An 18,442-nucleotide genomic window follows, 5' to 3' on the forward strand; every position below is an offset into this window, starting at 1 on the left:
GTTAGGGACTGAATAGGCTGTTCAACTGATAAAACTTTCCTTCTCTGCCACATGGAGTTGTTTATATAATTGCAACATGCAAAGAAAAGCATAATTACTCAACTTGAAAAAAATTATTCAATTGAATGCGATTTTCACCCACCTTATACATCGGAATATGATTCATATTTGATAGTACGTATAGCTATAGGACTTCTGACAAAATGCTCACCATCAGTCCATGTGAGGCTCCCGAATCTATAATTTGTATGAAACTTCTCTGTAGTGGAGAAGGTAACTTTGAAGGAAATAATTTTGAGGGTCATGTTAAAACTTAAAACTTGAGGCTCAACCGTCATGTTTATGCCGTAAGGAGCTTCCCCTGCAGCTCTATAAACTGAGTTAACGTGTCCCACATTTGTGACCTTTCTTGTTACTGTCACTGACTTTTTGAGATTTGGGATACTGATAGATGGGAGGTTGAGGTTCAGTCCAAGATGGCTGCTTTTAGAGCAACCGATTTTGGTTTTGGTTAAAGCACTAATGGATGCATTATTGTGACCCATTGAGCAAAGGAACTGAATATAGTCTTCTGTAGTAATATCATAAACCAGCCCTGGTTGCATTGCCCTGTTAGGATTGACATGCCCCCCTCCAATGTCAAATGGATTTGCTGCCTTGCGAGTTAAACCCTCCGCAAATATGTTCATTCCGTCTGTTCCGTTTTGGGAAGCTGCAGTTTCGTCATTTGTATTATAAATGCTGAAGCTTTTTCTACAAGAAAAGAAAAAAAGAGTTTTGAGTTTGAGTCACCAGTAGTAACTAGAGCTGATCTTATGGCTGCAGGAGACCAGCCTTGATGTACAGATTTGATGAGAGCTGCTATTCCTGCTACATGGGGACAAGCCATTGAAGTTCCTGATAGCAGTGCATAAGAATTCAAGTGCTTTCTGCCGAATGGTCTAACTGCAGCTAAGATGTCCACACCTGGTGCAGCTACGTCAGGCTACACCATCAAACGAACATTGTAAGGGAAGGTAATAAGCTCAGTATACAAATAAAAAGAAGAAGAGCACACAAAAAAAAAAAAAAAAAAACGTTTAATTTTACCGAATTTTGTGCAACTCTTTTCGATAGGAAAAGAAAAGGATTGCTCATCAGATTCCACATAAACAGTTTCAATAAATTGATTAACTCTTGGGTGACTTAATTCTCAACTTAAACACTTCATTCCTTTGCCTTCAAAAAGAAAAATTAGATTGTTGACTATACCTTCAATAAAGCTGGGCATATTGAACTCGGTCCTCTGGACGAGAAAGATGCAACTTGTGGAGATACCCATTTTCCAATTTCAGTCTTGGGAAAACTCAGCTTTGCAATTGGCGACCTACGCATAAAGAAATACAATGAATGTTCTTCAGTTCTCTAAACGTCCATGTTTTTTTTTCCATCTTCATATCTCATTACCTTGCTGTTCTGATGTAAGAAAGTATTTCTGTCCCTACTTCATAATCAACTTTAACACAGGGAATCGAAAAGCAGGAGGAAAGCCCGTCGTTATGAAACTGTGCTAATATAAGTCCAACCCCTCCTGCTTCCGCCACCATTAATGATGTATTAACTATGTCCACTGAATCAGATTTTGAAAAGCATAGTATAATTTTCCCTGATGCTAATGTTGCGTTAAGAGTTCCCGGCTCACAGTACTTTCTGAAAGAATTTATATAACACAATATGTTGCAGAAATAAATATAACCAGAACCGGTTCAAAAAAAGAAGAAAAAAAAGGTCTAACGCTGAATCATCTGTAGAGTCAAGGGCTACACGTTCAGAGTATGTTAGGCCAGTGAATCCACGATTATCCTTTCCAGTATCCATGGATTGACCCTGCAAGAATTAAAGCTATGACTAGAAATCTTAACAATTGCATTCTCTGCCAGATTTCGTCTTAAGAAACATTTACTGTTTTATTTTACCCAGAGAGTTTGGTGATTTCCAAGTGTAATAGCCGTTGGGAAGGCCCGGTCAATGGTGGTGGATCCAACTGTGATGATCCAGGGGGCAGTATTCACAATGGTTTGGGAAGTAGGACCATCATTTCCTGCTGAGCAAACAACAGTGATCCCTCTAGAAGTTGCATGGAAGGATCCAATTGCAATTGAATCACGTTGATCAATGTAGGAGAACAAGGGTATATCACCGCCTAAAGACAGCGACAGGATATCTACTCCATCGTGTATGGCTTTGTCAAATGCTTTTAGAATATCAGCATCAGCGCATCCGAAGCCGTCCCAGCAAACCTTGTAAATTGCTAAGTGAGCAAGAGGTGCTCCTCCTCTGGCTGAACCTGCTGCTAGTCCTTCATAATTTGCTTTGTCAACAAAATAGCCAGCTGCTGTAGAAGCCGTATGAGTACCATGGCCAACTGCATCCCGTGGCGATATAAACTCGTCGTCTTCGGTTGCGTTAATGGGTCTTTTGATCATATCCACGAGCCCTTTTATGAACCAGCGAGCCCCAATTAATTTTTTGTTGCAGTTGGAGGAGTTGAACTTCTGTCCCTTTTGACATATTCCTTTCCAGTGGGATGGAATTGGACCCATGCCTTTATCGCTGAAACTTTCGGACTCCGGCCAAACTCCTACAAGTTGAAATTCATCAAAGTCTAAGTACATTATCTTTCTTTAGGTCTTTTTCTTTTAGCAATGACGTGGGCTGTTACCTGAATCGATTACACCAATGATAGTTCCTTCTCCCATGTTGCTCTCAGTTAACAGATTTTTGGAAGAATGATAATTCAGCCCAATGAATTCCCAGCTTCTGGTTGTGTGGAGCTTGACAATGCGATTTGGAATTACTTGGAGAACACCGGGAAACTCTGCCATTTTAAAGTAGCAACATTTTAGATGATAGAAAGATTTTAGTCCACACAGGTGCTTTCTTCAAATTATCATACCTGCAATGTTTTTAGCTTGAGTTTCTGTTAGCCTTGCAGCAAATCCAGAAAAGCCATGCTTATAGCTGTAAAGAATTGAACGCTTTGCTGCTTCTTTGCTGTGGTACAGATGTGGTAGAAAGTTTTGAAAGTTGTTGATTTCAAAACTAACAGCGAATTGGAGTTATAATGATGATGTAGATTTAGAGCTGTACCTTCCAAGCAAAGTTGATAGTACTTTATGGTGAGACTTTGTAATTGTTACTGGATCTTCACACTTCTTCTCTCCCATATACACAATGTGTACCTATAAGAATTTCAGCAGATACTCAAACCAGGGAAAAATGGAAAAGGAAAAGCAGTATGAGAAACCGAATCCGGAACTTAAAGTAACACATATATACTTACATTAGTAGAGGCATCAACAGATATTAAAGAAATTTGAACATAGTATTGAAGAAGAAAGAGAACAAGAATTCTGAGGAACTGATTTTTTCTTGTTGCTATCCTGTTAATCAACATGATATCCATCAGCAATGCATATAGTAATGTGGATTCAGATATTGAGTTATCCTATGGATTTTGAATTGTGTTATGATAATGCGATGAGCAGGTTCATAAAATAGCCATCGCAAATGTCCGATTATAATAGAACTTGATAGACAGAATGGGGAAAGTCGAACATCATTCTTTTGGTTCACTTTTGCTCTTTATGCTAAAATCTTTCTTTATTTATTGTGAAAGCTTTATGCTTAATCAAGGAAAAGCATGTGAGAATATATGTGATTATGGAAATTTCTGGGAGTGGAAAGATGCTCAAGCAAGAGCTCCTTCACAAATAAGGAATCATGACAGAGACATTTAGTGTAGGAATATTTATTGAGATTTAAATTGATTGCTTCCTCTACTTTTCCAAGCTTTCGATCCAGTCAGTATGCTCTGTAACCCATGAATACTATTGATGCAGTTTTTGAGCATTCTTGTTTATTACCCAGTTCGTAACTTGCAAATCATAAACTGATAGAAGAGCTGAGGTTTCACAGTATCCATACTTATTATGCTGCGGTGTCCTTATCGGCTCTTAGATGCTTTAAGACGATGACATTGCATTAAAATTAATCCACTTTCATTATTACTACCTTTTATTTAAAGTCCAGTCCTGTGAGAATCCAATCCCTTAATTTTTTTTTATTTGTGCTTTTTGCTTTTATTTGCTTCTCAATAGTTACCAGTGGGACTGCTCATTTCGAAGAAAAAAAGGCAGGATAGCTTCAAAGAAAAGGTCTTGTGGATAAACCCATATGCTCAACTCAGAAAAGTTCCAAGGGATGATGTGGGATCATCTGTGGTCTTCTGAGAATTGTTGCTTCAATTGTTTTAAGTGAGAGATTTTTTAATATTTGATTCTTCTTTCTGTTCATTTTCTTTTTCCAAAGATATCTTTTCTTAGACGATAAGATGGTTTAAAAAAGAGGGGAAATTGGCTGTTTCCAAAGTTAACAAACTGATTGATTTATTCTCCAATATTTATCAATTATACAAGCATACTTTTTTTACAGAAGATCTTGGATACCAATAAAGTATCTGCGATGTTTATTGTATTTTATTAAAGAAGATTAGGGAGGAACAAGAAAGAGATTACCAGCCCAAATGAAGAGGTTTAATTTTCAATTGTCATCAGTATAAAATTCTATAATCTGTGTCCTCACAGATATAGGAATTGTCACATTGTGCACTCCATCAGTCCATGTTAGGCTCCCAAAGTAGTATCCCGTGTTCACTTTGTGGGTGGTTGAGACTGTAACTTTGAAGGAATTCATTTTGGTGTTAGAATTGAAAACCAGTATGTCAGGTTTTACAGCTACAGCTATGCCAAATGGGTGCTCAATAAGGGATTTGTATATGGAGTGGGGAGGACCAACATTTGTAACACTTCGAATGAGGGTAACAGATTCTTTTAGATTTGGAATGGTGATAGAAGGTAGATTTACATCCAGAATGGAAGGCTTGGTACTAGGACACATTGTGGCTTGTCCTACAAGCTGAGAAATAGAAGACTCATTGTAACCAACAGCGCAAAGGTAATGTATGTAGTCAGCAGTGCCCATGTCATATATAAGACCAGGTTCCGACGCCTTACTAGGGTTTACAAGGCCACCTCCATAGTCAAATGGATCAGCAAGCTTTCGAGGGGACCCTTCCGTAAAGATAGGCTCTCCAAAAGGATCAGTTTTCCATGCTGCAATGAAGTGTTTTCATTAATTCATATAATTAAGTGCAACTGTTTTCATTTCATTGGATAGTTATTTAAAATAGTTTATAGACCATCTAAGCTACCTGTTGTGACAATTGCAGATCTAATAGCAGCAGGGGACCAATCAGGATGTTCTGCTTTCAGAAGTGCAACAATTCCTGAGACAATGGGAGCTGCCATTGACGTACCAGAATGAACGGCAAACCCAGCATCCATGAAGGGATCTAATGGAGCACTAGCAGCCAATATGCTTACACCAGGTGCTGCTATATCCGGCTGTATTGCAGGAAACCATTATTGGTTAGCACAATTCAATGAAATTACAATATTAGCATGGATTTTTATGCTCTTGTAGGGAAGAATGAGGATTTTTCATACTTTCAGAATAGCTGGAGAAATGGAGCTTGGTCCCCTAGATGAAAAGTAGGCAACCTTGGTTGCAACTGGCTTCCCCACTAGTGTTCTAGAGGTACTCAATTTTACAGTGGGAGAGCTGCGAACCCCAAAATCATATCCAAATTTCAGCATATCAATTAAGAAAAGAAAGAAAAACAAATATAAATATCCTATAATCATAATGATTTGAATACCTGGTGGAACGAATGTAGAATAGTATCTGGGTGCCAAGCTCGTAGTCTACTACAATGCACGGAAAGTCATCACTGCAAGGTCCAAAGAGATGACTGGGATTTCTAGCAATAATCACCCCAACACCCCCCGCTGCTCTCACAGCAGTGACAGCACTAGTCATTGCAGATCGCCTAGCGACTGTCGTGAAGCAAAGAACCACTTTGCCAACCACTGAAGTGTTATTAAGTGAAAGGGACTCGCAGACTCTGCAAAGATGCCCTTAATTGTTACATAAAATAGTAAAATAGTTTGCATATACTAATAGAACATAGACAATGCTTTACATGTTAATGTGCCATTTCCAAATTCTGTCAAGCAAGGGAAAGTAGAAAATGTTAGTAAACAAGATGGAATGACTTATATTACCCTGGTACTGTGGGGCGTAGTCCTGGGACCTCTGGGTACACCAAACCAGTAAAATCAATTTCCTTCCCCGCAAACAGAGCTTGACCCTGCAGGATTTGCCAAATCAATTAACACATCAAAAGCATGTTTGCGCTATGGATATAAAGTTAATGTATCTGGCAATATGCTGAATATGTAAACCAGTACAGTTATGTTGTTTCCAAGTGTAATTGGTGTAGGAAAGGACCGATCAATGGTGGTAGCTGCTATTGTTAAGATCCAAGGTGCAGTGTTGTGAACGGTCTGAGCGGCAGGTCCATCATTAGCAGCAGCACAAATAACAGGAATACCCCTTGCAACCGCGTGGAATGAACCAACAGAAATTCCATCAGGCTCATCAACTTCTGGAAAGAGAGGAATTTGTGTGCCAAGAGACAAAGATAACAAATCAACCCCGTCATGTATAGCTTCATCAAAGGCTTTCAATATATCAGCAGATGAGCATTGCCCTGCTGGCACATTCCAGCATACCTTATACATGGCTATACGAGCCCGGGGGGCACCACCTCTCACCGTACCTAAGGCAATGCCTTTGTAGCTTGTATTAGCCACAAAAGAACCGGCAGCAATAGTCGATGTGTGAGTGCCATGTCCAACAACATCTCTAGGGGACATATAATCCGGACTTTGAGTGGTGTTAAATGGTTGCTGATTTTCTGCTAGGAAACCATCAATAAAATATTTTGCTCCTATCAATTTTCTGTTACAGTCTGTAGTGCCATTGAAGAGCTGTCCGGATTGACAGTGACCCTTCCAACGAGTAGGGATTGGACCAAGCCCTTCATCGTTGAATATCTCTGACTCTGGCCATACACCTATATATCACCATTGGAGGACTATTAAGATTAACTTATCACTACATAAATTAATGCATTAATTTGTAGTTATATATGTTAATGTGTGAGTTTCTGTTACAGAGACACAGAAAGAAACCTGTGTCAAGGAGACCAATGATGATTCCATCTCCCATGTTGGTATCTTGCAGAATATTGTTGGGAGAATAAGAAGAAAGATCGAGGTAATCCCAACTTCTTGTTGTTTGCAGTGAATGAAACTGATTGGGTGTAATACGAACAACCCCATATAACTCTACGTAGATAAGAAATAATCAGTCACTTTTAGAACACTTTTATCATACAGCAAAATAGTCTCAGGATGAGTTTTGATAAATAGAACTGCTGTCAATAAGATAACAGCGAGCACTCGAGTTCACACACATGCAGAAGAAAAAAAGCACAGAATATTCTGTTTAATTTTCTTTTTATTTCAAACATGTGGAGTTTTACCATAGAAGAAAAGACTTAAATGTGATATTACCAGCAAGTTTTTGAGCTTGAGATTCAGTAAGCTTGGCCGCGAATCCAGAGAAACCATGTTTATAACTGTAAACCATCAAGTCAGCAGCAGCCTCCTTGCTGTAGCATGAATATAACCGCACATAGTCAATAACCAGAGTAATTTTTCCAGCAGCTGGTTCTTCTTTATGATATATAGAAATATTTTCTTATTTGGACATATAATTTATCTACGCTTTTGACTTATAAAGCAACATGATAAGAAATTATTAAGCTAACTTTATCGATAAAATTACCACTAAGCAGTTAAGTTTTGGTAAATTATGAAACAGTGAGTTTTAAATGCTAGTAACTATGTATAGGACCTATATGGGTATGATGATCAAGTAAGCACAGTTTGTGTTTTCATAGGCCATACCTTCCAACAATTGATTCCAGCATTTCATGATGTGATTTAGTGATGAGCTCAGGATCATCATGCTGCTTCTCACCAAGATAAACTATGTGAACCTAACAGTTTAAAACAATTCCAGGTGTGAGTTTTTAAGATGCATTACGTTCCAATTTGGAGAAAAAAAGCTATCTCCATGATTTACTTACTTTGCTTGTGGCGCTTACTGGTGCAATCAAGCTATTATGGACATTCAGAATCAGGAAAAGGTTTACTATCACAAACAATGAAATTTTGTAGCCCTTCCTTCCAATTAAAAGAGATCCCATGTTGTCTTTTTATACTTGAGAGGAAGAGATGACAATCTACAACTAGGGTGTTTATGCAGCTGAAGGAAGGATTAGTTTACAGTCTTATATAGGCTTTATTTATCATTAATTAAGCCTTCAAGCTTGGAACCTTGCACAAGCAAAATTTGACTTTGAACATTTATTTATTTAATTTAGCACTATAATATAATTATAACCTCTGCTGATCACATTTAACCAGTGGCAAAGACACAGAAATTTCTTATCCAAAGGAATTAAATCTACCAATTTTGAAGTTGTGATAGGATATATATTACTTAAATGCAGCATTCAACCATATACCATATCATTCAAGGCATTTCAGGATATGCTCTTTGTATAAAATTAATTTTAGAGAAGTTGAACTTTGAAAATAGCTTGAAGAGCAGATGGTGTTACATACTTTTAGTTTGAATATCTGAGATTGAAGGAGGAGAAACATGAGAACCGTTGGATAATTTGCCATAAATTTATAATAAAGATAGACAATCAGCCAACTAGGAAAGTAGTAAGGAGCAAGAAACAGGCATACAAATCGTCTAAAGGATAAGCAGATAAGCTAATTGACAAAAATAATATTGTTGATTATAATGTAAAGTCTCCTGACGTTTCTTAAATTCATAATATAAGAGAATTTAATTACATGTTTCACTGTTTTAAGCTCTCATTGACTTTATAGCTTATCTGTTTCCAAAACGGATGGATAATATCTGATGCTGATGATGCATCCACTCTAAACCCTTTAATATTTGCTCAAATTTCAAATGAATAATCCAGTTTAAATCTTTTGTCAAAAGCTACCTTTAGAAATGAAAGCCTAGAGGCTAGAGAGGTGTAATTGTTAAATTATCTTCATCACAATTACACAGAGAATTATTAACTAGTAATGATCAGTCATATAATAAGATAGTAATACATCTGTTCTCACGGACAAAGGACTTCTAACATAATGAACCCCATCAGTCCAAGTTAGGCTTCCAAAATAATAACCTGCGATGAGCTCGTGCGATGTCGAGATGGTTACCCTGAAAGATATCTTTTGGTTTGTAGCATTGAACACCAAGACATTAGGTTGTACTGATATCATTGTGCCAAACAGATGTTCAATTACAGCTCTATAAACAGATTTAGAGTTTCCAACGTTTGTTACTGTTCTGGTGATGGTGACTGAATTTCTAAGACTTGGTATTGTAATGGAAGGTAGATTTATATCTAACATTGAAGGTTTTGGATCCGGGCACATGGTGGGTTGCCCTGTAAGCCGAGAGATATCAGTGTTGTTGTATTCCATGGCACAGAGATAATATATGTAGTCGGCTGTGTTCATATCATATATGAGACCAGGATCTGCTGCCTCATTCGGATTTACAATGCCACCACCAAAATCAAATGGATTAGCAAGCTTTTGCGGAGATCCCTCAGCAAAAATTGGAAAACCTGATGGACCATTCCTCCGAGCTACATTAAATTTTCGAAATGGTTAGTCGATTCCTTTTGTATGGTTTTGCTAAATTCATTAAATAAAAGTGATATTACCAGTGGTGATAAGTGCAGATTTAATGGCTGCGGGAGACCAATCAGGGTGCAATGCTTTGACAAGTGCCACAATGCCTGAGACATGAGGAGTGGCCATTGAAGTTCCTGAAAACAGGACATATCCATTATCCGCCAATCGATGAAGGGGAGAAGTGGCAGCTAATATATTCACTCCAGGAGCAGTAATGTCCGGCTGTACCACAAAATTAACCCAAAATTAGGAAAATTTATCTAAGTTGTCTGGTTTTAGTTTTCAGGCAGGAAGAATCCCAGAGAATACTTCCAAGGTTCAATCTGAACTATGCACTCCAGAGGCAGAGCCTGCCTAGAACAGTACTTGAAGAATGTACCTTGAGAATTGCTGGTGCAATGGAGTTAGGCCCTCTTGATGAGAAAAAGGCCACCTTGGCTAATAAAGGCTTTCCTACAAATGTTCTAGAGGGGCTCAATTTTACTAGGGGTGACCTGTATACACCCATCCAAAAACAAAAAACCATAGATTAATAATTAATAAGAAATCCAGTGACAGTAATCATGAAGTATAAAATGAAGATGGAAATGTAATTACTTGGTTGAACGGATATAAAAGAGTATTTGGGTGCCAACTTCATAGTCAACTTCAACGCAGGGAAAGTTTTCGGTGCACGGAGAGAATGCATCAGTGGGGTTTTTGACAACGATCAGGCCGACGCCACCAGCTTCTTGCACAATTGATGCAGCACTTCTTATGGCAACTCTACTAGTCACTGAGGTGAAGCAGATCACAACTTTTCCAGCTACCTTAGTAGCATTAAGTGAGAGAGCTTGACATACGCTGCAAGTTAGTAGTTGAATAAGTGAATTATTCTTTATCTAATTATATGATAACAATTAACATGTAAGCAAATTCCTGTAAACTCAATTGATATAGTTACCCTGCAGAATTGGGATCAAGCCCTGCCGCCTCTGGATATACCAAACCTGTAAAACCACTCTCTTTTCCAGTAAACACGGCTTGACCCTGAAACAAACAAATACCATTCAAATCAATTACTGCATCCTTGCCCCTAAATCAAATGGAGACGGATATGGTGCTCAATCCACAGTTCGAAAAATATGATTTGCCACAGAACATACCACTAAAGTTCTATTATTTCCAAGTGTTATTGTTGAAGGGAATGCTCGATCCATGGTGCTTGCTGCAACAGTTAAGATCCACGGTGCCGTGTTCTGCACTGTCTGAGCTGAAGGTCCTTCATTTGCAGCTCCACAAACAACTGTGATGCCCCTCGCCACAGCATGGAAGGAACCGGTAGCAATTCCATCACGTTCATCAACATCTGAGAATAGAGGAATGGCAGACCCAATTGACAGGGATAACACATCAACTCTATCATGTATGGCTTCATCAAAGGCTTTCAGAATATCAGCAGATGCACATTGCCCTCCAAGTACATTCCAACAGACCTTGTAAATGGCCAAACGTGCACGGGGTGCACCACCTCTTACATTTCCAAAACCAAGGCCTTTGTAGCTAACATTGTGCACAAAAGAACCAGCCGCAGTGCTGGATGTATGCGTGCCATGTCCATTTGCATCTCTTGGGGAGAAGAACTCCTGGTCTCCTGACGTGTTTAATGGCTTTCCATACTCTGCAAGAAATCCATTAACGAACCAACGGGCTCCAATGATTTTTCTGTTACAATGGGTCGAGGCATTGAATTGGTCTCCAGATTGGCAAAGACCTTTCCAGCGAGATGGGATAGGTTCAAGTCCTTCATCACTGAAGGCTTTAGATTCTGGCCATATTCCTGTTCCATCAAGCGACTAATTTTGATTCTTTGCATCAGAGAGATGAAAAAAGGAGGAATTGAATTGAGTGGGGTAACGATTCTAACGAACCTGTATCAAGTACACCTATGATAACTCCATTTCCCATGTTGCTATTATGAAGAACATTGGAAGAAGAATGAGAAGAGAGGCCAAGGTAATCCCAACTCCTAGTTGTTTGCAGTCTGTGGAGGCTATTTGGTACCACTCGAATTACTCCGGGCAACTCTAATTAAATCAATAGCATAAATCAAAAAACACATATAAGAACAACATATTATCATCTGCTCCTGATCCAGGTGTTTTTTTTTTTTTTTTTTTTTTGGTGATTTGAGGTGTGGCTGCTGCCGTTTTTGGCTGTGAAAAAGGATTTTTGGTTAGCCTTCCCGGGCCCTTTTTTGGGGCTGTTTAAGCGGTGTTGATAGGTGTGTAAAGGTTGTACATTCAGGCTCGTTTGCTCTTTTTGTTAGGTGGCGTTCCTTGACTTATTAGGTCATTGACTTATTAGGGTCGTGCTTTTTTCGAGTTCGTCCCGATTAGATTGTAATTCTTTATTTTTTATATAATTACCAGTTACCAAAACAAAAAAGAATATTATCATGATAAATTTTTTTACGAATGAATGCATAATTTAGACATTATTCAATTTTAAGGAAAAAAACAGAAGGTTAAGATCCAGTATCGTTGTTTTGACAAGCACCTGCAAGTTGCTGTGCCTGAGCTTCTGTAAGCTTGGCTGCAAATCCTGAAAAGCCATGCTTGTAGCTATACACCATCAATTCTGAGGCCAATTCCTTGCTGAAACATGAAAATTTCGTTGGACTAAACGTTTCATTAAAATCTGGATTTTCAATAAGCATTCCCAGATGAAAAAAAAAAAAAAAAGAGGAAAAAAAAAAACTTAAATTTAATGTTATACCTGCCCACTACCGTGGCAAGCATGTCATGATGAGCATCTGTTATGAGTTTGGGATCATCGTGCTGCCTCTCTCCCAAATAAACAATATGAACCTGTCAAGATCAAGAGAAAGAATTTTGATTAAACAACCTGTAAGGAAAACGATACAATGGTATATGTGATCAACTTCATTTTCTTAAAAAACAAACATTGCTTTTATCATCAACCTTTGCTGTCACAAGGATTAGACCATTGAGAACGAAGACAAGATACAGCATAACAAGCACTGGCGTTGAAGGGACCTTACTCTTGCTCATTATGTCTCTGTATCTCTTCAAGATAGAATGAAATTAAGATATGCGGGGGTGATCAGGTATGAATAATGAATCAACAACTTCAAGAAATCACTTGGAGTAATGGCAATACCAAATATAGAAACCATTTACGCTTTCTGCAAGACATGTACAAGGTGCAAAATACCGGACTATCTGTATTAATGATTACAAGGTTTGGCAACTTAAACCTGTGGTTGTGGGATGGAGCTTAAAAGTCAAACTTCATTCTCTCTTTAAAAATCAAGAATTTGACAATGACCAATCAATACAAGTGCTAAGTTAATCAAACACATTAATGAAACTTCAATGGGTACACCTGGAGTTGAACAGCCACGCACGTTGACATCTCTTAGGGTACACGGTCAGACCATTAAAAAGCAATTCGCTTTATAGTTGTATTCATCTGTCCACGCACTTTTAACATACGCCACCATTTCTCTTACAGTAACTGGTAACTTAAACGTTAGTTATCTTATTTCTTATGAGAAATTAGAGCAAATTTTCCTGAAAAGCACTAAAACCAAATCTCAGTCGACCCCATATGTGCTCATGACATTGGAAAAATGTATGTAAAACTACGACTTTGCATAAGCTGTTTTAGTTTACTGTTATACTAGTTGACCAGTGAGGCCATACAAGGGGTTATTTTTGCCTGTGTTTAGTTTATGAATGGAATATATCCACTACAAAATTTTCTATTCTAAATATGATAGCCATCAAAGGACCACTAGTTGGTATGAAAACATTTTATTGGTTGACATTTGAAAATGTATAATTGAGGAGATCAATTATATGACAAAAACCCAGATCATGCTTAGGTGTGGAAGGAATGTTGTATCTTGGAAGAGAGAAGTAAATAGCAAAACAGAACCTCCACAATGTAAGCATCATAAAACTAGCAAGCTCTCACGGATACTTCTTAAATTCTTCCAGAATAAGGTAACTAACACTTGCGGAGCCAGGGGGGAATTGACATGCTTGGTTGTACACAATAGCTTAAAAAAAATAAACATATATGTATGGGCTCTAAAAAATCGATCTTTAACACACTTTTAATGTACAGCAGCTAGCCGGGTAATCTAATTACACTCAGATTTTCTTTGTAATGGCTAGGCTGTACTAATTAACTTACATTCCACCTTCAGAAAGAGAACCTACAGCAACAGAGAGACTAAATTTGGAAAATTGGCCTGTCTTCGGCTGGATAGTTGCTGTATTCGACTTCATAGGACACAGGTCTCCTTCACATTGACTTGAAGCAAGATTTTTGGCATGCTGAAGTCGAACTGCTGTAGGCGATATATTCAAACCATTGAATTCAGAATATGGTTAAGTAGCTCCTGGATGAGGAATGAGGAACTACTGCTATGATGGGTGTCGCAATGGCCCTATTTGTGATATTCCTCTCTATTATTTTGGGATTGACAATAAGAAAACAAAAAAGGGGAAAAACAGTCACAATCTCTGCATATGCACATTCATTAACTCTCATCTTACTCCCACATAAAAATTTGGTAATCATGCTCCAGAAGTTGCCTCCTTTATGATGAGATTAATACCACGTATCCAAAGTTCTAAACTAGAAGTAGAACCTGCCTCAAAATGGATCTCCCTTCCTGTCTCTGTTAACACCCTAAAGGTTACTGTGTTTCCCCCACATCCGTTAACTTCTCTCCTATTCTTCAAAAAGCTCGCACTTGGCCCTGCCACAGCCTCCTTACACACCACATTCCTCCTACTAGACTTTCCCCACGTCAACAAGCCAGATTTGAGCATACGAGCAACCTTTACATGTGGTGAACCTCTTCCCTGACGAGTGTGTTTGAAGAGCTCCTCACCCAGTAGCACATGCGAACGAGCCAAATAATCAAATATCACACTTTCTGCAGCTTTACATTTATTACGTCTCTTAACGAGGGATAAAGCTGTCTCACCTCTGAAATTGGCACTCCCACAATCTGCACCTCTTTGCAATAAAATCTTGCAGGCATCAGCATGGCCCGCTTTCGCTGCAAGCATGAGAGGTGTATACCCATTTTCATTCACAGAATTTATGGGCAATCCCATTGCCAAAAGCTTAACTATTGCTGACAAGTTTCCAATTTGTGCTGCAAAATGAAGTGATCTAAATTCGGAGTGGCCAGTCAGCCTATGAGCAAGAACAGCATCAAGCAATATCTCTTCAAACCGGGATATGACAATGGCATGTGCATGATGCAGCAAGATAGAAACAACTGTTTGCTCATCCCTGCTTTTGACACTGATGTCAGCCCCATAATTTATGAGGAGTCGGAAAGCCTCAGTGTGGCCAGCCTTTGCTGCGACTGCAATTGGTGTCATACCTAAAGCATCATGCTTATTTATATCTTCCGTTGATTGTTGCAGTATAATCTGTAGAAGCTCTACATTGCCCATTCCTGTAACAAAGTGCAGAAGCGAGAACACCTCAAGATTGGTGGAACAAATTCTCTTTCTGGTGATGATAGCCTGCCGGAGGATATTGGCCAAAGAGGATCCAAAAGCACTTCTCTTTGCCAATTGCATAGTACTGTCACCATTATTGTTGATCAGACCTATATCAGCACCAGAAATAATAAGCTCAAGGAAACAATCAGCTTGATCCGATTTGGCAGCCAACATCAAGGCTGTGTCACCAGTTTCAGTCCTTGAATCAATTTGGCAACCATGCAATATCAATTGTTTCAAAATGAAAACACATCCCATTCTAGCAGCCAAATGAAGAGGACGAGATTCATGCCCCTTCTTGGTTCTTATAGGAAATTCAATATCAGCACCAGCATTAAGGAGCACCCTCACAGCATCCAGATTCTGGCAGAGAATGGCATGGCAAAGAAGGTTTCTGCCTTGTTGTTGACTTTCAAGAGATGAAATTTGGTGCTGAAGCAAAAGTTTTAAAATTTGTCCACTTGCTTCATAATATTCAACTGCACACCAGACTTCATTGTATGGCTCACCCAAACATGCACCCACCCTCAGCTCCTCACCAGAGAAGATGTCCCATGACCAGGCTCCTATCCTTACATAGCAATCAGTTTTTGCACCTGCCTAGGCTTACACAACCATTTATATGTTTTAGCTCTGATAATTAGTTTTCTTCGAATTCCCCAAATAGAAGACAGGTACACAAGAAGCATCCATCAGTTGGGAATACTTAAACAAAATCGAAAAACTTATGGATCTAGACAGTAAAATTTTGGACCTCATACGAATTTAGATCTAAAGAACAGAAATGAAATTCCTACATGCTGCAACAATAATGCAGTGCAATCATGTGGCCATAATCTGCTTATAAATGATAAGTCTTACTGGATGAGATTATTGTACAGTCCCAAGCTACCTAAAAGTAATTTACATCAAGATTACCAGTAAGAAATGTGTTATGAATAAGATAGTAGATCCTTACCTCCAACAAGTATTTGACCACAGAAACTTGTCGATTCACAATTGCAGCCACTAATGGAGTGCAGTCTACATTAGCGTGCAATGCTGGTTTGAATGAACGCAAGAGGAGCCTGTCCAAGCAATTTAGGTCCACTCCATTCTGCAGACATAAAGGCTAATTAAAAGACAGATACCTCCAAATGAAACTGAGATGACGAAGAACCAATCTACACCTTGATTAAGGTCGCCACTACATCAACAAATCCTCAACAGCTTGCAGATACAAGTGCATGTTGGGCAACATTAGGTCCTGTCATCTCTGAACAGATCAACAATTCTGCAGCTTTAGCCTGACCCCAGAGGCAAGCTTCAAGTAAAGCATCCTCACAAGCTGATTGAGATGCACCAGCCTTGAGAAGCATGTCAAGAAGAACGAAATGACCTTCACGAGCTGCAGCAGTAGTTGCAAATCCCCGAAATAACTCGTGGTTAACATCAGCTCCAGCTGACTGTATATGAATTAAAAGAGAATAAGGGTCTCACAAAAAGTGAAATGCATGTGAACTGGAGGCAAAAAATTCCTGAATTCAGAAGCAAACTATTCCATGAAGCTTGAGGTAATCATCCATTTAGAAGGCTAGTTTGACGAATGAATGCATTACTTTAAATCCACCAATAACAAGACTGCAACTTTTTGTTGATTCACCTCAACAGTGTTAAGTAATAACCATATGCATATTTGCACCAAAAGAAGTTTAATTACAAATGAACATAGATATAAAGACTAAAAATTTTAATGCACTGAGGGAAATTATTAACAAAATAGCAGCTCAAATGCTTGAGATATAAATGAATCCAGAATATTTTGTTTCCAAAGAGAAAAAGTTAGAGAGCTTAAACAGACCATGACATGAATATTCTTGAGAGTTGAGACAACAATAAGAAACCACCCAAAGGTAACAAGTAAAAATCAACAATTATAAAATCAACGCAAACTTGGTTCTCTCGGATAAACTTCCATAAACCAAAAAAGAAATTTAGAACTTAACAAAAAAAATAAGCACCATCAACCAAAAAGAGACAGAAGAAACGAATTCTAAGGATTAATCGTGAACAACATAACACAAAAAACAGATATGATACCAGAAGTTTTCGGGCAATCTCCACGTGACCAGAATGGGCAGCCGCAAAAAGAGGAGTAACATCAGTGACAAAGTCTCTAAACTCGATCTCAACCTCATCAGCCTCGTCCTCTCTAAGTAGAGTTTCAATGCACTTGACTCTCAAACTCAGAGTCCCAATGTAGTTGACATCCACTGTGTTTAACGTCAAAACCTGGGCAACGCAATCTATGTCTCCTCTCAACGAAGCCTCTATCAGTTTCTGTGATGGCATTGCCAGCTCTTCTCTGTTCCTTCCACCGACAGCACTGAACCTCCCCGTTTCTTTCATTCATTCATTCACATCCATTTCTTTCATTCATTCTTTCACATCCAGAAAAAAATAAATAAATAAATAAAAATTTAATTAATATAGTATTAAATTGAAAGGGGTATCCGAGGGAGTATCGGTAATAATAATATAATAAGAAGTATTTGGATTAGTATTACAAGGGAGAACAACATTTTCCCACCCAAGGTTTGACGAGACGACCCTTTCGCACCCATCAAGTTTCAAAATGACACGTTCCCACCTTTTGTCAGGTTCTGTTAGTGTTTTCTGTTAATATTTAACTAAAAGACATAAATATCCTTAAATAGTTTATTTCTTAATTAGTTCATTATAAATTAAAATTTAGTTAAACAAAGTCCTTACTCAAGTGTAAAGATACATTTTTTCTTTGTTTATTTAATTAATTAGGAATATTAACTATTAAGATTTTCTATGTTAATTAGTAAAAATGAAAAATATTATATTAATAGATTATTGAATAATAGTGATGAGATATTTATGATATTATAAATAAATAAATAACCAAATAAATATTAAGGTTATTTAATTTTAAACAATTCCATAGTATTAATCTTAACTTTTTAGTTGGGGTTAACTTTTTTTTTTTTACTTTTTAATATCTTACTTTTTGGCTAATTCAAAAATAATAAAAAATTTATAAAATTAAATATTTAAAAATATTTTTATCTTTTCAATCAAATATTAACAGAAAATATAACAAAAATGTCATTTTAAAACTTGATGGGTGAAAAAGTGTCATTTCGTCCAACCTTG

At 37.9% G+C, this 18,442-nt stretch overlaps 4 protein-coding genes across 5 annotated transcripts; all 4 read right to left on the minus strand.

Annotated features, from left to right (window-relative positions):
- LOC116117212 (subtilisin-like protease SBT3.5) lies at nt 1–3,593 on the minus strand. The gene is made up of 10 exons (XM_031403247.1): nt 3,323–3,593; nt 3,130–3,221; nt 2,936–3,033; nt 2,702–2,857; nt 1,956–2,620; nt 1,775–1,866; nt 1,447–1,689; nt 1,252–1,366; nt 793–985; nt 1–712 (listed from the first exon to the last, which is right to left on the minus strand). The coding sequence occupies exons 1-10, from the start codon at nt 3,443–3,445 to the stop codon at nt 144–146; spliced, it is 2,346 nt and encodes a 781-aa protein (XP_031259107.1). The 5' UTR covers nt 3,446–3,593; the 3' UTR covers nt 1–143.
- Nucleotides 3,594–4,405: 812 nt separating this feature from the next.
- LOC116117193 (subtilisin-like protease SBT3.5) lies at nt 4,406–8,266 on the minus strand. Its single transcript, XM_031403221.1, has 10 exons — nt 8,099–8,266; nt 7,917–8,008; nt 7,521–7,618; nt 7,137–7,292; nt 6,345–7,018; nt 6,165–6,250; nt 5,759–6,004; nt 5,547–5,661; nt 5,252–5,444; nt 4,406–5,153 (listed from the first exon to the last, which is right to left on the minus strand). The coding sequence occupies exons 1-10, from the start codon at nt 8,216–8,218 to the stop codon at nt 4,582–4,584; spliced, it is 2,352 nt and encodes a 783-aa protein (XP_031259081.1). The 5' UTR covers nt 8,219–8,266; the 3' UTR covers nt 4,406–4,581.
- A 585-nt stretch (nt 8,267–8,851) lies between these two features.
- Nucleotides 8,852–12,964, minus strand: LOC116117255 (subtilisin-like protease SBT3.5). Of its 2 annotated transcripts, none has more exons than XM_031403290.1 (10): nt 12,707–12,964; nt 12,501–12,592; nt 12,282–12,379; nt 11,654–11,809; nt 10,889–11,562; nt 10,687–10,772; nt 10,341–10,586; nt 10,123–10,237; nt 9,773–9,965; nt 8,852–9,694 (listed from the first exon to the last, which is right to left on the minus strand). In XM_031403290.1, the coding sequence occupies exons 1-10, from the start codon at nt 12,794–12,796 to the stop codon at nt 9,117–9,119; spliced, it is 2,328 nt and encodes a 775-aa protein (XP_031259150.1). In that variant the 5' UTR covers nt 12,797–12,964; the 3' UTR covers nt 8,852–9,116. The 2 variants fall into 2 exon arrangements, with proteins under 2 accessions (XP_031259150.1, XP_031259152.1); XM_031403292.1 differs by having other exon boundaries at nt 8,853–9,694; nt 12,787–12,964.
- A 737-nt stretch (nt 12,965–13,701) lies between these two features.
- On the minus strand, nt 13,702–17,699 carry LOC116117256 (ankyrin repeat and KH domain-containing protein 1-like). Its single transcript, XM_031403293.1, is given in 4 exon segments — nt 13,702–15,880; nt 16,239–16,376; nt 16,450–16,725; nt 17,360–17,699. Coding segments are annotated over 4 exon segments (2,271 nt in total). The 5' UTR covers nt 17,669–17,699; the 3' UTR covers nt 13,702–14,332.
- Between the last annotated feature and the right edge of the window lie 743 nt (nt 17,700–18,442).

This window comes from Pistacia vera, unplaced genomic scaffold (assembly GCF_008641045.1).
Source record: "Pistacia vera cultivar Batoury unplaced genomic scaffold, PisVer_v2 Contig800, whole genome shotgun sequence".
In the NCBI taxonomy this organism is placed as follows: domain Eukaryota; kingdom Viridiplantae; phylum Streptophyta; class Magnoliopsida; order Sapindales; family Anacardiaceae; genus Pistacia; species Pistacia vera.

What these genes read in the sequence shown, in the direction of transcription:
- LOC116117255 (XM_031403290.1), bottom strand. Translation starts at nt 12,796, where the DNA reads ATGAGCAAGAGTAAGGTCCCTTCAACGCCAGTGCTTGTTATGCTGTAT. An exon ending in CATAGGTGTACTTGATACAG is followed by an intron (nt 11,563 to 11,653) that starts GTTCGTTAGAAT and finishes TTGATGGAACAG; the next exon opens with GAATATGGCCAGAATCTAAA. An exon ending in CTTGATCCCAATTCTGCAGG is followed by an intron (nt 10,587 to 10,686) that starts GTAACTATATCA and finishes ACTAACTTGCAG; the next exon opens with CGTATGTCAAGCTCTCTCAC.
- LOC116117193 (XM_031403221.1), bottom strand. Translation starts at nt 8,218, where the DNA reads ATGGGATCTCTTTTAATTGGAAGGAAGGGCTACAAAATTTCATTGTTT. An exon ending in TCAAGCTCAAAAACTTGCTG is followed by an intron (nt 7,293 to 7,520) that starts GTAATATCACAT and finishes TTATCTACGTAG; the next exon opens with AGTTATATGGGGTTGTTCGT. An exon ending in ATCTGCAATTGTCACAACAG is followed by an intron (nt 5,154 to 5,251) that starts GTAGCTTAGATG and finishes ACTTCATTGCAG; the next exon opens with CATGGAAAACTGATCCTTTT.
- LOC116117212 (XM_031403247.1), bottom strand. Translation starts at nt 3,445, where the DNA reads ATGGATATCATGTTGATTAACAGGATAGCAACAAGAAAAAATCAGTTC. An exon ending in CATTGGTGTAATCGATTCAG is followed by an intron (nt 2,621 to 2,701) that starts GTAACAGCCCAC and finishes TTCAACTTGTAG; the next exon opens with GAGTTTGGCCGGAGTCCGAA. An exon ending in ATCAGCTCTAGTTACTACTG is followed by an intron (nt 713 to 792) that starts GTGACTCAAACT and finishes ACGAAACTGCAG; the next exon opens with CTTCCCAAAACGGAACAGAC.